At 47.2% G+C, this 17,024-nt stretch overlaps 1 protein-coding gene across 1 annotated transcript in view; it reads right to left on the minus strand.

The window, feature by feature from the left end:
- The window catches only part of FAT2 (FAT atypical cadherin 2), a 56,133-nt gene that overhangs the window by 15,343 nt on the left and 23,766 nt on the right, over positions 1-17,024 (minus strand). The window contains exons 6-15 of the mRNA XM_053991321.1: positions 16,683-16,893; positions 14,298-14,437; positions 12,341-12,616; positions 11,716-11,926; positions 6,707-10,759; positions 4,305-4,501; positions 3,520-3,673; positions 2,608-2,841; positions 1,421-1,810; positions 425-639 (exon numbers count right to left, since the gene is read on the minus strand). Of these exons, the coding sequence (XP_053847296.1) occupies positions 425-639; positions 1,421-1,810; positions 2,608-2,841; positions 3,520-3,673; positions 4,305-4,501; positions 6,707-10,759; positions 11,716-11,926; positions 12,341-12,616; positions 14,298-14,437; positions 16,683-16,893 (6,081 nt within the window). The remainder of the gene's footprint in view (positions 1-424; positions 640-1,420; positions 1,811-2,607; positions 2,842-3,519; positions 3,674-4,304; positions 4,502-6,706; positions 10,760-11,715; positions 11,927-12,340; positions 12,617-14,297; positions 14,438-16,682; positions 16,894-17,024) is intronic.

Consider the following 17,024-nt stretch of genomic DNA (forward strand, 5'->3'; position numbering starts at 1 on the left):
CTCAACTTTCTCCTAGTCCCTTTCCGGACTTTACCACCCCTGTGATGGTAACAGGCTGGACAGGGAACTCCATATCACCTTGGACTCTGCTATTCTGCCCAGAGGAGCCGCTGCCTTTCCCAGGTCACAAGGCCATTGTCCTTTTTCAGGCATTTTTTCTTCTTGGGATGTTCTCAAAGCACCTGAGCCCACACTTAATTTTCACTTAAAGCTGTCTTATAAGGCAAAGTGTTCTCCATGTCTGTGGAGTTTCAGGAATTCTGCCAATCATCCTTTTTTAAAGTCATGCTTTAATCTTAGATGCTGAACTTCACAAGCCCACTGAGGTCGCTGTGTCCAAGGAAAAGAAAAGTGCCCAAGAGGAGTGAATATTGCATAGCACAATAAAGAAGAGGTAAAGACAGCTGGCCTGGTTCAGTCATACCGTGAGGATGATCTCTCCAATGGCAGCATCCTCCCGAATGTCAGTGAAGTAGGGATCTTGGATGAACTCCGGTGCATGGTCATTAATGTCAGTTATGTTGATCACCACCATGGTCACATCGCTGAGGGAGGCTGAGCCCTTCCTCGTGCCCTCAATGGACAGGTAATACTCGTGACTCGCTTCAAAGTCCAGGCTCCCATTGATGTATAAGGCACCTACGTTGGCAGATGGGGAGGAAAGGACAGAAAATACTTCAAATGAATGGCACATGAGATTTCTTGGAATACTGCAGATATGCCAAGGCAACTACCAAACTGCCAGCTGAAACAGTGTAGTTGACCTAACTTTGACCTCCTTGATGTGGAAGAATTAGCAAGAGCCTTGTGACCAGAGAGGCTGAGGAGCCATTGATGAGGATGTTACAGCCGAGGGCAGAAGGCCATTGCTGACGCAGCCAAGGGCTCCTCGTTAACACCGGCCTTCTGATAACAGCTCTTATCACATCGCTGTGCCAACAGAATAGGGCCTTATTTGGCCGGTAATCATGGCTCAATACCTGCCCAAGGCAAGGGTGTATTATTCACGTTCACTGAATGCTACTCAATAAAGCTGCCCGTTACCCTGGGCTATAGGTTCCTTGTGGGATCTTGATGGAGAGACTTTTTAAATGAAAACACTTTCTCCTGAATTTTGAAGTGGGAAAATTTCCTCATCCTGTTCTCCACACATCCCTCATTCACATGGGCCCGTCTCAGGTCTCAGACACAGAGAAGGCATCTTTCCATTAATTTCAGTAAGATTTGGATCACTCCTTGAATGGCTTGGTATGGCAAAATCTGATGTAGAAAAGAAGACTGTATTCCCTACCCTTGTGCTGGGTAAAGACAGAGGTAAGCAGAAGTGGGAGCCAAATGGGCAAGAAGCAGAGAAGATGCACACAAAGAAACCTTTGATGTTGGATCATCCTGGACCTGCTCGGGCACAAGATCATTTTACCTGTGTTTGAGTTGAGCTGAAATTTCCCATGGTCATTGCCGTTCACAATCTCATACTTGATCTCTGTGTTTTCTGCATTGTCCCTTGTCAGGACTGACAAGTTGAGGACCTCGGTACCAACAGCCACATCTTCCTTCACCATGGCCACATATTCAGGGGCCAGGAAAACAGGCAGGTATTCATTGAGATCCACAACAGAGACAGTGACAGTGCCGAGGGAAGAGAGGGGCTGCGGGGTGCCCCGGTCGGTGGCACAGACGGTCAGCTCAAAGGCTGAGTGCTGGGAATCCTTCAGAGGCTTTTCCAGGCGGATCACCCCTGTGGTTTCCTCAATTGAAAAGTGTCCATTGGCAGAGTCAGACAGAGAATAGACCACCTCAGCGTTGAGACCTGGAAGGGGAACAGACAGGCTGCAGTAATTCATGGGTAGGGATGCTGCTGGGTTTGTTTATTTATTTATAATGCATTAGGACTATATGAACAGAATGACCTTCAATTCCCAGGGAAAAGAGAGGCTGTATGAACATCATACCAACATCAAGTGTGCCCCTGCCCATCTGCAGGTTCAGTCATCTAGCCAGCCCTCACCATTATCCACCAGTGTCAGCTGTCTGCATTTACTAGTGTTCCTCATTTTTAATTGCCTTGCTTTCAAATGTAATTTCTCTTCATATCTACTTCCAAAGAAGATAGATATGATCTTTCTTCTCTAAATTCAGCCTCTGCTGGAGAGGTTTATTGGAAGTTCCTTTCTTAGGAGCCTTACCTATACTTCTGAGAATCTGTGTATCGTCAGGAGGACCTCTCCATCCATATTACCTACCCCAGCCATATCTAAAACTGTTTTTATCCTTTATTACACTCATTCTCAGTCCCCACCTTTGAACAAGTTTCCGTCCAGTCTGGATCTCTGTGTCACAGTTTGTGCTGTGTATCACAGCTACAGTTACTGAGCACATTCTCAAAGAAGGCCTGCATGTTTCTACAGATACTGCGCTCCCAACAGGGTCACAAAAATGCTGATGCCAGCCCAGTAGTCAAGAACATGTCAGCGATGAGATTCAGGCACATCTTCGCCAAGATTCAATCATCTAAGCCCATTGCTGTAGCACTTCCCTAGGTTTCAAAGGCTTCTGTTCAGAATGAAAGATGAACTCTACTAACACATAAATCCCATTCTGACTCACCTTCATCAAGGTCCCTGGCAGCAACCACAGCGATGGGTGTCTTAGTTGTGGTGTTATCGAAGACAGCCACGGCGCAGTGGCTGGGGAAGAACCTTGGTGCGTTGTCATTGGTGTCCTCAATGATCAGCGTCACGTCAGCCTGGCACGAACGGCCCCCGCCGTCAGTGGCTTTGGCTACGAGGTGGTACGTGGGCTTCTGCTCACGGTCCAGGGGTGCAGATGTGGTCAGCTCCCCTGTGGGAAAGAACAGGAGGTGGTCGTGTCTCCAGCAATCACAGCTGCAGCCTGCAAGACCTCAGAGAAGTTCAGCTGTTTTCCTGGATGAACCGTGGGAGACAATAATTGAGCTAATAGTGGTGATGTGTCCGCACCACATTGCTCAGGGCTATCCTCGGATCATTGCCAGCCAGAGCTCTGGCAAGGCTTCGCATGGGCAGTCCTGCAAGTTCAGCTGAACTTCATCCAAGGGATGCCATCATGGGATAAAACTGTTCATAAATAAATTGTACTTCTAAACTCCACTGCACTGAGGTTTCTGCAATGTAATGAACCCAAGTGATCTCTAGAACGATCACCAAGTCTGGGTAAATACACAGCCCAAGACCTGATAAAAGGTGTTTTGGGATTTAGAACTTGTGTCTTTGGCTCAAGCCAAATACTTGCTGTTCTTTCCTCCTTGAGACCTGCCTGCTAGCAATAGTGTCTGCTCTTCATTTTAACAGAACAGACAGAGCAAACAGGATGATGTAGAACTCTCTCTCCTCTATGCTGTGCCCATTCCTTCCTAGCTTGGCACAGCTGGAATAAACAGCTCCTTGTGTTGGTTAAGAGGAGGTAAGTGTTGAGCCATGCTGGGAGCTTGCTTTTCTCAGGGGTGGCTGAGGAAGAGGATAAAAGCAGCCCTGCTCTCACCTGTGTGTGGGCCCAGCCGGAACTCCTCCGCGCCGGGGCCGTGCAGGCTGTAGGTTATCTGGGCATTGCTGCCGACGTCGGGGTCGGTCGCTGATATTTTCAAAATTAAAAGACCCGGCCCGGCATCTTCAGAGACTCTCCCAGTGTAGAGTATCTGGCCAGGACAAAAGAAATCATTGGCATCTGAGCCATCTCCAAAATACTTCCACCCCATATGGAGGGAGAACAGACCCACAGAAGCTTCACAGAGAAGGATAAACCCTGTGTTTTATAGGGGAACACAATGTGCCTCCCATTCCTGGCTGCTGGGGTGTGGACTGGGACAAGTGAGCTCATTTCACACAAGCCTTTGAATCTCCTTTGGGAAGTAACCACCTCTGTTCGTTCTCACCACTGGTGACGTCCACACCAGCGATCAGCTCTCTAGAGCAACAAACCTCCTGATGGGAATCTCCCAGCTTAGCAGGATATAAAACTCAGTAATTTACATGCCCCTTCCCAGGAGGCTTCCTGGCATTGTTTATCTCCAGAAATTACTCTTCATAATGCTTAGGCTCTCACTTGCTGCTGGCAAACATGCTTGGAGGCTAGATTTAATATTCTTGCTTGACATGCTGCTTAATTAAAATTGTTAAGCATAATCAAAGCAACAGGATCGTGTGAGAAGAATTATGACAAGCCAAATCCTTTAACATGCTCTGCCTGTTCTTTCTTCTTTTCTATTGTGTTCTTTCCCTCCTAGGGATCTCCCTTTATGCCCCGATGTCCCAGAGCAGACATCTTACCTGGCCACACTCAGGGCTGTTGTCATTGATATCCAGTACAAAAATTTCCACTTCGGTGGTAGCCTGAAATTTCCCATCAGAGGCCATAACCTTGAGGAGATATTTCTCTGTATCTTCTCTGTCCAGAGGCTTCTTGGAAGAAATTGTCCATTCGCCCTCAATTTGATCAACTGTGAATTGTCCCAGTACGTCTCCTTCTAGAAGGGGGCAGGAAGCAAGCAAAAAATGGCATTTACTAAGTGCTGAAAAACAGAAGGGATAAGGAAAGGGAATATGGGTGTGTCCCCTAATGGTTCCTTAGGAGAACTGAAGGACCTTGATGCTCCTAGAGGTCTCTTCTGACCTAAATGATTCCATGACTCTGACTCACACTGGTGATGCAGAGAGGGCACTGGTGGCGCATCCAGCAGGTGAGGAGCTTTTGGTCAACCTCACTGCACAGCTGGGAAATACTCTGCATGTTTTAGCTACTCCCTGTCTGCACATTAGAGTTGGAGAAGGAAACAACTGATTGCAGAAAAGTCAGTAATGTTCTGCAGATGTGCATATTCATTGCCTCAAAACCACATTGTCTCACCTCCCCAAAGCCTGTCAGTCTTTTTTGTGCATGTTCCTAAAGGGATCCGAGAATTGTAAATACCCTGCAGACATGGTTTGGATCTTATTCGTATGGTACCATGTACAATTGTGCTTCCTCTAACCTGTAGAGGTATTTAACGTATAGCTTTGTTTTCTGGGGTTACTTTTCATTTCTGTAAGAGCCAAATGATGAGAGACAGGTAAATCCAGACTAGGCAGGCTCTCTGGTCCACCAGATTCATGCTGCTCCTACTGTTACATATGTTAGATTTTAAATGGGCTGGATGCTGCCACAGGAGAATCCCTCTCCCCTAGGAAGGAACTGGTGTTCTCTGCTGACCCAGGAGGAAGCACATCTGGCAGTGGGGGTCAGTGAACAGAGCTGGCTGTAAAATCTGTGTTGGACTCTGAAGGGTCTTGCACAGTGGGATAAATGAAATTCACTCCCTTTCTGCTTTTATTTGTGCAGCAGTGATGAGGTTGTGGAGGCACAATGACACCTGTACTAGCTCTTCTTCTGACACTGGGAAACACCAGCCCATGCCCAGATTTAGTTTCTGAGTGTTTGAAATCAATGTGGACAGGGAGAAGCTGGGCTCTGTGTTTACCTAATCCTCTCTTGCTGCATTTCCATGTTTATTTGTAAAGTTTGACCTGTGTTTGTATATGCAGAGCAGAGAGCACAAGATGTTCACCCCTAACATAAGTGTGCATCCTCTCAGGTTTAAAGTATTTGGAAGTTACTACTACCTTTAAGATGGCAGAAATGTGAATACATAATGGATTAAATCTTTCCTCCCAAAGGCTTGCAAATACCTAGGCTTGCCATAAACCAAATGAAAGTACCAGCATTCCTCCCCTGTTTCAGATGGTTACAATAATAGATAACAGGCTGCAGCATGATCTGGCCTAATGTTTTGACCCTGAAGGGTCCTTGTTTGAGTCTGAACAAACATTTTAATTTGAAGTATCTGTCCCAGGTCTTAGAAAGACCCTTTAGGGTCAAAAGAATACCACAAAAGCAAGCTTCTACTTGTGCAGATGAAGAACAAACATTCCAGTGTAACTTTTTTGTTATTTTACAGCAGTGGTTAATTTTAGTTGGCACATGTGATGTTTCAGGGATGCAAGAATAATTTTTAGTATTTCTTGTTAGCCAAAACTTTTACTAAGATTGACATGATAGTCTTATATTCCCCAGTGCAGAGTGACTATCTGCAGCCTTGTTATTAAGCCAGCCTCCAAGTGGTTTTGTAGGAAACACACAATACCAAAAAGTTATATATAGTTATTAAAAAACACAAAGAGGCTACAGGTATATGTATGATGTGTAAACTGACTGTAGTGCTGGCAGGAGAAAAAGCTAGGTCAAAGAACTTAAATACAGATCACAGTATCTGTGTGAAAAAAATCTTCCTTCCTGCTGTACTGCCTCTACTGTCCTTCCAATAGGAATTACAATTACACTCTCTTAAATATTCCTCTGTTAAGAAAGTGTAAATAAATATTTCTACAGTACAGTAATTACTTATATGTATCTTATTTATTTATTCCCAGAGAAATAGGACGATTCAATGGTGAGATAGTTATTTTAAAGTTCATTCCACCCACTGCAGTTACTAAAGGGTTTTGTGTTCCCCAGATTCATTTAACTGAAGAGTCCAGCTCATGCCAGAGCTCAGCCTTCATCTCCTGCTTCTGACAGGACTGTCAGTGTAACACTATTTCTGTTCTAATAATCTGTAAGACAAGGTATCAAATCCTCACTTTGAGACGATACTCTCTTCTTGCCCACTGGAGATTCAAAGCCAGGAACAACTCACCGGTGATGTAGCACGTGACCCGCCGGTTCTGCTCGGAGATGTCGGCGTCGATGGTGCTCAGGGTGACAACGACCTGCCCCGGCTCCGCGTTCTCAATGACTGACCCCTTGTAGAAATCTGAGGTGAACTGCGGGGCGTTGTCGTTTTCATCGGAGACAGTGACCTCCACCAGGGCTTGGGAAGAGAGCTGGACCTTCCTGCCGTGGTCAGTGGCCACCACATAAAAGCGATAGATCTCCTGGTCTTCGCAGTCCAGTTCTTTCAGTGTGGTGATCCACCCGCTCTCACTGTCGATGGTGAAGAGCCCACGGAGGTTGCCAGATTCTGCTTCCAGACTGTAGGTCACCTGCCCATCACTTCCCATGTCCTGGTCATTAGCTGTCACTTGAATGACTGTGGTTCCTGAAGGCATGTTCTCCATGACAAAAGCTCTGTAGGGATCTGCCTCAAAGACAGGTCTGTTGTCATTCACATCCTGCACTTGGATATTCACAGAGACCAGAGAGACCAACTCAGTCTCCAGATGTGAGCAGTGAGCCATGACGTCAACCTGGTACCACTTGGTGGTCTCATGATCCATAGGTTTTTTGATTTTCAAAGCCCCTGTCTGTTCATCCAGTGTGAACACCTCGTCCTTGTTACTTTCTGTAGTGGTTCCCTTCACCAGGCTGTATATAATGGGATCCTCTGCAAAAGCTTTGACTGACCCTATTTCTGACCCCTCTGGAAGATCCTCAGATGCAGAGAATGTATAAAGGGGCTCAGAAAACCTTGGCAATGTCACCTCCCTGGGGACAATCTGGAGATTCACTGGAACAAGGGAGTTCCAGTGAGGGGGTCTACCATCTTCAGCTTTCACCTTGAAGTTAAAGGCTCTGTTTTCTAAACCAATAAGACTCTCCTTGACCTTAACAACCCCAGTGGCAGCATTGATCTCCACAAGATCTTCTGCCACATCTTCCACAGAGTCAACAGAGTAAATGACATCTGCATTTGCACCTTCATCAGCATCATAAGCCAGTACCTGGATGACAGGGGAGCCTTTGCTGACATTGGACTGGATGGACAGTGTGTATTCAGAGGCTTTGAACAGAGGTGGGTTGTCATTCTCATCTGTAAGGATTATTTTGACAGTGCAGAAGGCCACCTTCCCACCCCCATCCTTGGCCATGACTTTAATGGCAATGACTCTCTCTGTGGAATTTTCCCTGTCCAGTTTCTGCAGTGTGGCAATACAGCCTTTATTGTCTATGGAGAACTTCTCATGGGCGAGTTTATTTATGATGGTGTAGTCTATGGTGCCATATGGGCCACCATCTGGGTCAATAGCCAGCAGCTCAATCACTTTGGTTCCTACCTCAGCATTTTCTGCCAGCTCTGCCTCGTACACATTCTGCTGAAAAGAGGGGCTGTATTTGTTGGCATTTGTGGTGTTGATATACACAGGCACAGTGCTCTTGAAAACTCCATCTGAAGCAGAAACTCTGAGACTGTAAGATGGCTCCAAGTCCTTTTTGCAGCGGTTGAACATGGATATTATCCCAGAAGAGCTGTTGATGGCAAAATGCCTGTTGTCATTACCCGACAGGATCACATACTCCAGCCGGGTGGTGTCTCCACTGTCGGGGTCCAGGGCCTGGACTTTGATCACGATGTGCCCACACGTAGCCATTTCACTGACCTTGGCTTCATACTGAAGCTGGCTGAACTCAGGGGGATTGTCATTGATGTCTGTCACATCTACAATTACCAGGGCATCGCTACTGAGTGGAGGCACCCCGTGATCTGCAGCTCTGACTTTCATGCGGAACTGTTGATTTGTTTCATAATCAAGTGCTTGAGCTGTTGTTATTTGCCCTGTGCTGGCATCAATATTAAAGAACTTGGCAGCATCGGAACCATCATCCATGATCTGATAGGAGACCACTTTGTTTCTGCCCGAATCCTTATCAGAGGCAAAGAGCTGGACAACAGGGGTCTGTGGTGGCAAACTCTCAGAGACAGACGCTGTGTAAATGATCTGAGAAAATATGGGAGGGTTGTCATTAATGTCCTCTACCTCCACCTCTACTCTGGCTTCCGAGAAAGATCCAAGTGCTGTGTCTGTGGCTCTAACAGTGAATGTGTGTTTTGTCTCTAGCTCATAGTCCAGCTGCCCTGTGACAGTGAGGACACCAGTTTTGAAGTCGGTGTTGAAGAGTTTCAGGGAATCTTCTTCCACAATGTTGTAGATGAGGCGCAAGCCTTCGGGGCTGCGGGCCTGGATGTGGAGGATAGACGTGTATGGGGGGACATTTTCTGGCACCTTCACCCGGTAGTACAAGCTCTGGAACAGAGGGTTGGATCTGTTCCTCACACTGATCACAACCTCCTCTTCAGCATGCAGGGGAGGTTCTCCTTTGTCCTTAGCAATGACCCGGAGGTTGTATTTATTTAAAGCTTGATAATCAAGAGGCCTCTTAAGGGAGATGTCTCCCAGGTAAGGGTCAATCCTAAAGTATTTGTATTCCTCTGCAAATGAGTAGGTAACAGCTCCATTATCCCCTATGTCTTTGTCTGTTGCTGACACCTGAAAAAGGACATCCCCTGTCTCTGTGCCATCCTGCACCGAGGCGTAGTATGGCACATTCTCAAACTCTGGGGGGTTGTCATTGACATCCTCTACATAAACTCTGACTGTGGCTTGGGACACTCTTGGTGGCTTCCTGTTGTCCTTCACTTCCACAGCTACCTCGTGCATGTCTTGCATTTCGCGGTCAAATTTCACACCCTTGGTCTGAAGAACTCCAGAGGCTTGGATCATTTTGAACCTTTCCTTTTCATTCAAAAGTGAGTAGGAAAGGGGTTCATTTAGCTGATACCCTTTCACCCCGAGAATGGTTAGAGTCTTCTCATCTGAAGAGTTCTCCATCACAGTTGCTGTATATACGTCTTGATCAAATTTCAAGCTGGTACCTTGTGCCCGAATTAAATTTAGCTTAACCAGAGCAGTGCTCTTATACAAGCCATCACCAGCTCTGACTGTGAGCTCTTGGTAGCTTCTCAGGCCACTTGTGTTAAGAATGGAGATGAGACCTGTTAGGGGATGGATATGGAAAGCATTGTCAAGGTTGCCTTCCACGATGCTGTAGGTCACCTCTGAGTCTGCATCTTTTGCCTGCACTGACAAAAGCTCCATCCCTGGGTGGGCAGGTAGCAAGACAGAAACGTCGTAAGTGTCTTTGACAAAGACTGGAGGTGAATCATTAACATCTTTAACGTGGATTGTGACCTTGGCAGGCTTGGATGCGAACAAACTGGGACTTCCACTGTCATGCACATGTACACTGAAGTGGAAAACTGGGGTAAGCTCATAGTCTATATCAGCACGACTGGTCAGTGTCCCTGTGCTGGGATCCACTGTGAAATATTTCAGTGCCTCTGGTTCCAAAATCTCATAGATCAGCAAAGCATTGGAGTCTTGATCAGCATCTGTTGCATAGGTGACGAGGGGAGCGTTGCTTTCATCCAGAACCATGCTTTGTGATGGGGCATTCTCCATGATCCAGCCAACGAAGGAAGGCTTAATGAAGACAGGCACGTTGTCGTTCTCATCTATGACATAGATGAGCACCACTGCGTCCATAAATGCACCAGCCATGTTGGTACCACGGACTTTCAACTGGTAAAAAGACACCTGCTCAAAATCTAAGTTCTTCTGAGTGGAAATAAGGCCTGACTGATAGTTCATGGAGAACACTCCATCTCCATTTCCATCTTTTATTTCATAGCTGACTGGTGACAAGCTTGTGGCTGTAACCTGGATCAGCGGAGAGCCAACAGCAGTGGATTCGCTGATCTCTGTGATGTATTCAGCCTCTGGAAATTTTGGAGGGGTTCGATCCGAGGGTCTAATGTGGACATGTACTGTAGCAGAATCTTTAAGCTGAGGAAACCCCTGATTTTCTGCCTTTACAATAAGAGTAAATCGCTCCTGCCTGGATGGGTCCAGTTTCTGGGCAACTGTAACAATTCCAGAATATGGGTCAATGCTAAAGAAGCCTTCCCCATTACCTGCAAGAAGAGAAATTACAAAGTGAAGAATGCAGACACCTTCTTGGTCTTCATTTTCTGCAACTTTTTTTCACAGATTCTCCTCATTGCAGACCTGATTAACATATGTTTCTTCTACTGAGAGAAATTAATTCATTTCTAAGTAATTGTAATTGTAAGAACAATGAACCCATTGAGATCTGTGAGCTAACATTTGAATCAATCAAAATGTAAATTAGAGATAAACACCCTTTTAATTTAAGCATATTTAGTGGTGGCAGAGCATGTGCTTGAAGCTTTTGCCTCGTGTGCAGAACATGGAAGCACAGACAGTACTAGTTCCTTCAAGCCCCATCATGCTTGTAATTACCAATACTTCAGGAGCAATTAAATTCCTCAGTCCTTGATCTAAATTGCAGTGAGAAAGATGGAGCAAAGGATGGCTTGTCTCCTGCAAGAAGTTTACAGGCTAAATAGGCCGTGTGGCACAGACATAAATACTTAAGTTTTAACCTTTACAGTGAATGATAAAATATTTGCCCATTGAGCACGAATGACTCAAAACCACCACCAGTCAGTGCTGAGAGGGTTCTCACCATTCCTTGAGGATGTATTTCTTGGTAGAAATAGTGGAATGATGATGACTCCTGTGGGAATTGGGAGTACTTTTGCCTAACAACTGAATAGTTCCCATGGACAAAGAGGAACAGATTTTAGGCTGCTCTAACTCATCCAGTCACTATTTTTCTTAGACCAGTGACTCAACATTAAGCTGTCTTCTTAAGAAAAGATGCTAATATTCTATAATATGGACATTACCTACTCACTCTGGGTAGGAAGAAAATCACATTTTAGAACTATGCAACCATTTGAGGTTCTTTGCAACAGCTAGAGAAAGCTGGTCAAGTGGCCACCAGTCAAAGCATGGTAATGCAGGTATGATCACAACCTAAACTGTCTTGTTGCACAGCTCTCACCTGCCTGAAGGGAGTAGTGGATTTCAGCATTAGCTCCCTGGTCCTGATCAAGGGCTCTGACTTGTACGACCTCTGTGCCCACCACTGCTGAGTCCAGCACTTCTGCTTCGTAATGGATGCTGCTGAACTGGGGAGGGTGAAGGTTGCAGCTGTCCACGTCAACAACGACTCGGACAAAGTTCCGCTTGATGGGGACCTCCTGGTCTCGTACCTGAATGGCAGAGAGAGAGCAGAACAGTCACACCCAGGGACAAGCCAGTCTTGCCTGCACCTCCTTCCAAGGAACTCATCAGCACTCTTGCAGCGGTGGGTGTTTTGCAACGGTACCAATCCCCTGGCTGGGAATGAGCCTGAAAGTTTCAGCACCAAAGCTCAGCCTTGAATTTGAACCCAAACATTAACTATTACACACTGTGTTTTCTTTTATAAGAATCCGGTGGTCCTGCAAAGAAGGTGGTTAGAGGAATGCAGGGTGTTAACTACCTTTAGCCATATACTAAAGGTTAACACCCTGCTTTCCTCTTCCCTATTGTTCCAGGCAAATCCTCCCTCAAAGACTAGAACCACTTTTAATTTCTCCAGTGACCCATCCTGGCCAAACCGGTGGACTCAGCAGGGGACTCACCATCACTGTGAGGGTGTGCTGAAGCATGGGCTGGGAACTGAAGCCTTCTGCTGTTGTGAGGGCTCCGTTGCCTGGATCCAACTGGAAAAGTCTTGTGCTTTTGGGGTCCACACTGCCATGGATGGTGTAGATGAGCCCCTTTCCTTTGTCCTTGTCTGTTGCACTGACTCGAAGGATTTCTCTCCCTGAGGGGGTATCTTCAGGAATCCTCACCTCGTAATGGCTCTGAAGAAACTGGGGACGATGCTGGTTGATGTCAATCACGTGGATAAATGCCTGTGGGGGAGACAGCACAGTGAGGGCAGCAACTGGACATGCAGCCATCTAAAATCTCAGCTACCAATCCTTCTTGGGTGTTGACACACTCTGAGTGCCATAACCATCACAGTTTTCCAACTCTTGGAGCTTTGCCATCTGTGATGACCAGGAGCCCTTCTGTCCTTCATCCCAAGGAACAACTGCTGTGCCTTCCCCTTTTGTGTTTTTCAGTTTGCTTCCTCTCCTTTTTCAAAATCTCTCCAGTCTGGCAAGGCATTCAGAGTGAACATGCCTGCACTTGGCACATGGGATAAGAGTCACAGCCTGCCATGGAAAGCAGCAGCGGCTCAGCCGTGGTGCCAGCTTTGCTGCTGGCTGGTGCCTACACAGCAACCCCCATTATTTACTCAACAGAAAGCTGACAGAAGGGGATGTTTGGTAAAAGAAGGGAGGGGCTGTCCTATCTCAAGAGCAGCAAGTGTGTGGAGAAGCAAAATTTCTGTTCTACCCTTTTTAGCCAAGTTTTCCTCTCTGCATTTAACAGCACACACTGGGAATCCTGAATCCTGCTGGGGAAGTCACTGCTTTCTCCTGTGTGGTCTCCTACCCTGGTTGTCCTGACCCTCCTACTGATGTGCCTCCTGCATCTTAGGAAGCCTCAACCAAGTGTAATAATTTTCTTCCTTCAGCAAACCTGAGCATGCCATGGGGGTTTTACACGAGCAGGTTTCTTGACATCTGCTAGCGGCCTTGAGTGCCAAAATAAACGTAGGGATGAGATGCAAGGTGGCAGGGAATGCACACTAGGCAAGGTGGGGCTTTGTTTGTTTATTTGGAGAAACACTTGAAGATAGTTGAGACATGTGGCCATCCATTAGCATCACGTTTCACAGGAATGGTGGAGTTCCTCACTCATCATCCTCCACAGTGAATTTCCCATGATAAGCATTACTGACAGGTGATTCACATCCTAGGTCTTCCTGTGCATTGAGGGCTGGATTTTTGGCTGCTTCTTATGTGTGGAGAGAATGACTAGTAAAAGATCATGGCTTGAACACCCCTCCTCAGCGTAGGTAAAGATGGACAAAATCTCATCATTTTAGCTGGGGCTCAGGGACATGCCTGAGAGTGAAGTGCCTCCTTTTCCCAGCAGATACTTTATATGTGGCAACTCGGAGCACACAGCATCTCTGCACTTGCTGGGCCTGACCTCACCTCTTGCAGATGGATTTGTGCTGGCTGTACCTGGGCTAGCATATCTCAGGAACACCCCTTGACATGAGAACACGGACCCAAGCCTGACCTAACCGTGTACACACTCCCCTTAAGATGTTGTCCCAGATGTGTTGTAACTCAGCCTGAGCAGCTGAGACCAAGGTGAGGTCTGAGTGTGTGAAATGCCAGCCCAGCTTGCCTGGTGGTATAGATGTGTCCTTGTGTGCTACCTGGGATCCACAGGAAACACCCAAGCTTTCCTAGACCAGCTGTGTTTTCAACAACATAAAAACAACCTTAGCTTGGTATAAGACCTGTGTACTGGAGGATCCTCCATTACACTGTCACTGTGTAGTGGAGGATCACAGTGTAAGGAGATTCCAGTGCCTGGCACCTGATCCAGAGCTCAGCAGACTCAGAGGAAAGGTTCCCTTTGGCATATGCTCCCTCTCAACAGGGTCTCCACTAAAGAAAAAAACATTACCTGGGTTTTGATTGTACTGGACCCATCAGTGACTTCTACTGTGAGGTTATAGCTTGACTTCCTCCTTGCATCCAGGGGTCTTGCAATGACCATGCTGCCTGTACTCTTTTCAATGTCAAAATCCATGTCATCATCACCACCTGGGACACGGGGGAGATGGAAAAGGCAAACAGGAGGGCAGTTACAGTCAGCTGGATTGGGGACAGTGCCACAGGTAAGGTTTCTCCCAAATCTGGAAACTCAAAACAACATGTGATGCACACAGGAGATTGGGAGGACAAAGCAAAGCTGGACAAAGGGATAGTCACAGATGGTGACAAAGGAGTGTGAAAAGGAAGATGAAGGGAATAAGAGAAAAGGAGGAGGAGAGAAGGGGAAAAGATGCACTTAGGCATGTGATGTCCTGGCTAGATTGGCAATAAGCCCATTTGAGCATTGATTTATTTGCACAAGGTTTCCAGCCATGCACCATCACTGGCTTAGCATGGACCAGGGACCTGCTGGGTACAGGGCTCTTGCTGGCTTCTGATTCAAGGTCACACTGTGGGCATATCAGCACTGGTCCTTGTCACCATGGCTGGGAGCCTGTGAGCTACCTGAATTCCCAACACTCCAACAGTTGGGGAGGCAGACGGTGCTTCCAGGGTGAGCAGAGCCTGTTGCCTCCAACCCAGATGGCTGAGAATTGCCAGGAACAGCAGGCCTGAGCAGCTCAGCAGCAGAAGGCTGTCCCTCACCCTACTGCTGCTCAGCCCTGGCAGGCAGCTCCTTTCTCATGCCTCGCTTGCTGGGGCCTGTTGGGCCCCTCTTGCACATTAAACCCTGCAAAGTTGCTCTGAGATATGGAGAAGCTGAAACAGTTTCCTGTAATTTATCTCAGGTCTCAACGTCTTCCTTCCTGGCTACTGGATGCTCTGGATTCTGCTTTATTCTATTACCAGCTGGTAAAATCTTTGCTGGTTGTAAAATTACAAATCTTCCCTTGCTGGAGGAATGCAGTGCTCACCAGCCATCTGGACCACTGCTCTCCTGCTGGGAAGGAGACAGAAAGAAGCAGAGACAGAGGGAGAGAGACCCATGGATGCCCTTCCCTCAGAAAAGAGAGAAGAGCTCCCTATGCACAATGCCAAATGGAAAGAAGAAGCCCAGAAAAGGAAAGAGATGAAGAGCAATGTTTCTTTGTCAGAGTTTTTGCAGACTCCATCAATCCCAGTGACAAGAGTGACTGTGGTCTGGGAAAGGTGAAACTTTGAGTGAGGTCCTGAAGGCTCCTGGATCTCTGCATCGCCCCCCTGGTTACCAGCTACCATGATGTTTTCCTTCCCTTGCAGAGAAAATAAAATCCTGTCCTGTTCCACCAGGACAGAAACTAAGAGAGCCCTCAGCATCACTTGGAACTCTAGGAACTGGGAAAGATGAGGTCAAGCAATGCTCCAGCACTCAGCAGGGAAATGATGGGATAACATTCAGAGGAATACACCGTTAATTCTGCAGACCCAAGCAGACACTACTAATGCCAGATAAACCTTGAACTGATATTGTCTTGCTCCTTGTAATGTTGTATCTCTCGTTGGCTAATTGTATTTATACACCATTATCCTTACCCTAAAACAGTAATGGGAAAAACTATTCACTTGCCCAATTAAGGCTTTGTCTGACAAGGGCAGGCCCTGCAGGCAGTACCAGGGAAAGGCTGTGCAAGGTAGATTGGGGCACCACTTCAAAACATCAAATTACATGAGCACAATTGGCCCTTGTTGGTAGGACGAGTTCTGCACATGCTGCCTGAAGAGTCCCCTGGGGTGACAGCCCACGTCCCCTCTGAATCCTGTATCTTAAAGGAGGCCCTAGAGTTCCACATTCCATGTCTAAATCACCCCTGGGATGTGGTGAGGAGGAAGGGAGAGCCCCACAAGTCAGGGCAGACCAGGTCTTTGAGGAATGCTTCCTTCTCAGCTCCCTGCTCAAGACTCAGCATGGAGGGAGATACAGGGGGGTTTCTGTAACACTCAGCCACACACCTGGATCCTTGCAGGCAGTTTTAACAAAACCAACAGTGTCACTTGATTCCCAGAAGGAGCTGGCACTGGCATGCCCTCCCTGCCTTTCGTGCGACATCGGAGAGCACCTCAAACACAGGCAAGTTCCAGACTGTCATTAAAAAAGCGTGTTGGGTAATTGCACTTGGCACCAGAGGCCTTGGATAGGCAGCTTTGTCTAATGGCTGTTTAAACCTCCTGATGCCTGTGAGAAAGCTTTCCCTGTAGCTCACCTACAGCTAAAGCAAACAACTTCATTAGCTCAGGCATGCGAGCGCTGAAAGCCAAGGGAGCCAGAGCAAACGTTCATGGACACCACTGCCCTGCTCTGATTTCTGTGTCTCACCTGTGATATTAAACCACACTTGGCTGGGGCCCATCTCGATGCTGATCACCCCCACCATGTGGTTCACAGGATCTGTTTCCATCACGGCGAAGTTGAAGTGGGGTTCATCAAAAGCCAGTGGTTCTGAGGAAGGGCCGGGCCGGGCGACCCAGCTGATGTGAAGTCTCACGTGGGAGGAGAGCGGGGGACTGCCGCCGTCTGTGGCCTTGACCTGCAGAGGAAGGCACGTGCACTCAGGGAGAAAGCTGAGTTAGCTCACGGGAGCTCCATGGAAATCTCCTTCTCCCACCCACCAGGAATCTCAGCTCCCAGTGTGCCCAAAATCCCATGAAATAGATCCTG

This window comes from Vidua macroura, chromosome 15, assembly GCF_024509145.1.
Source record: "Vidua macroura isolate BioBank_ID:100142 chromosome 15, ASM2450914v1, whole genome shotgun sequence".
Classification (NCBI taxonomy): domain Eukaryota; kingdom Metazoa; phylum Chordata; class Aves; order Passeriformes; family Viduidae; genus Vidua; species Vidua macroura.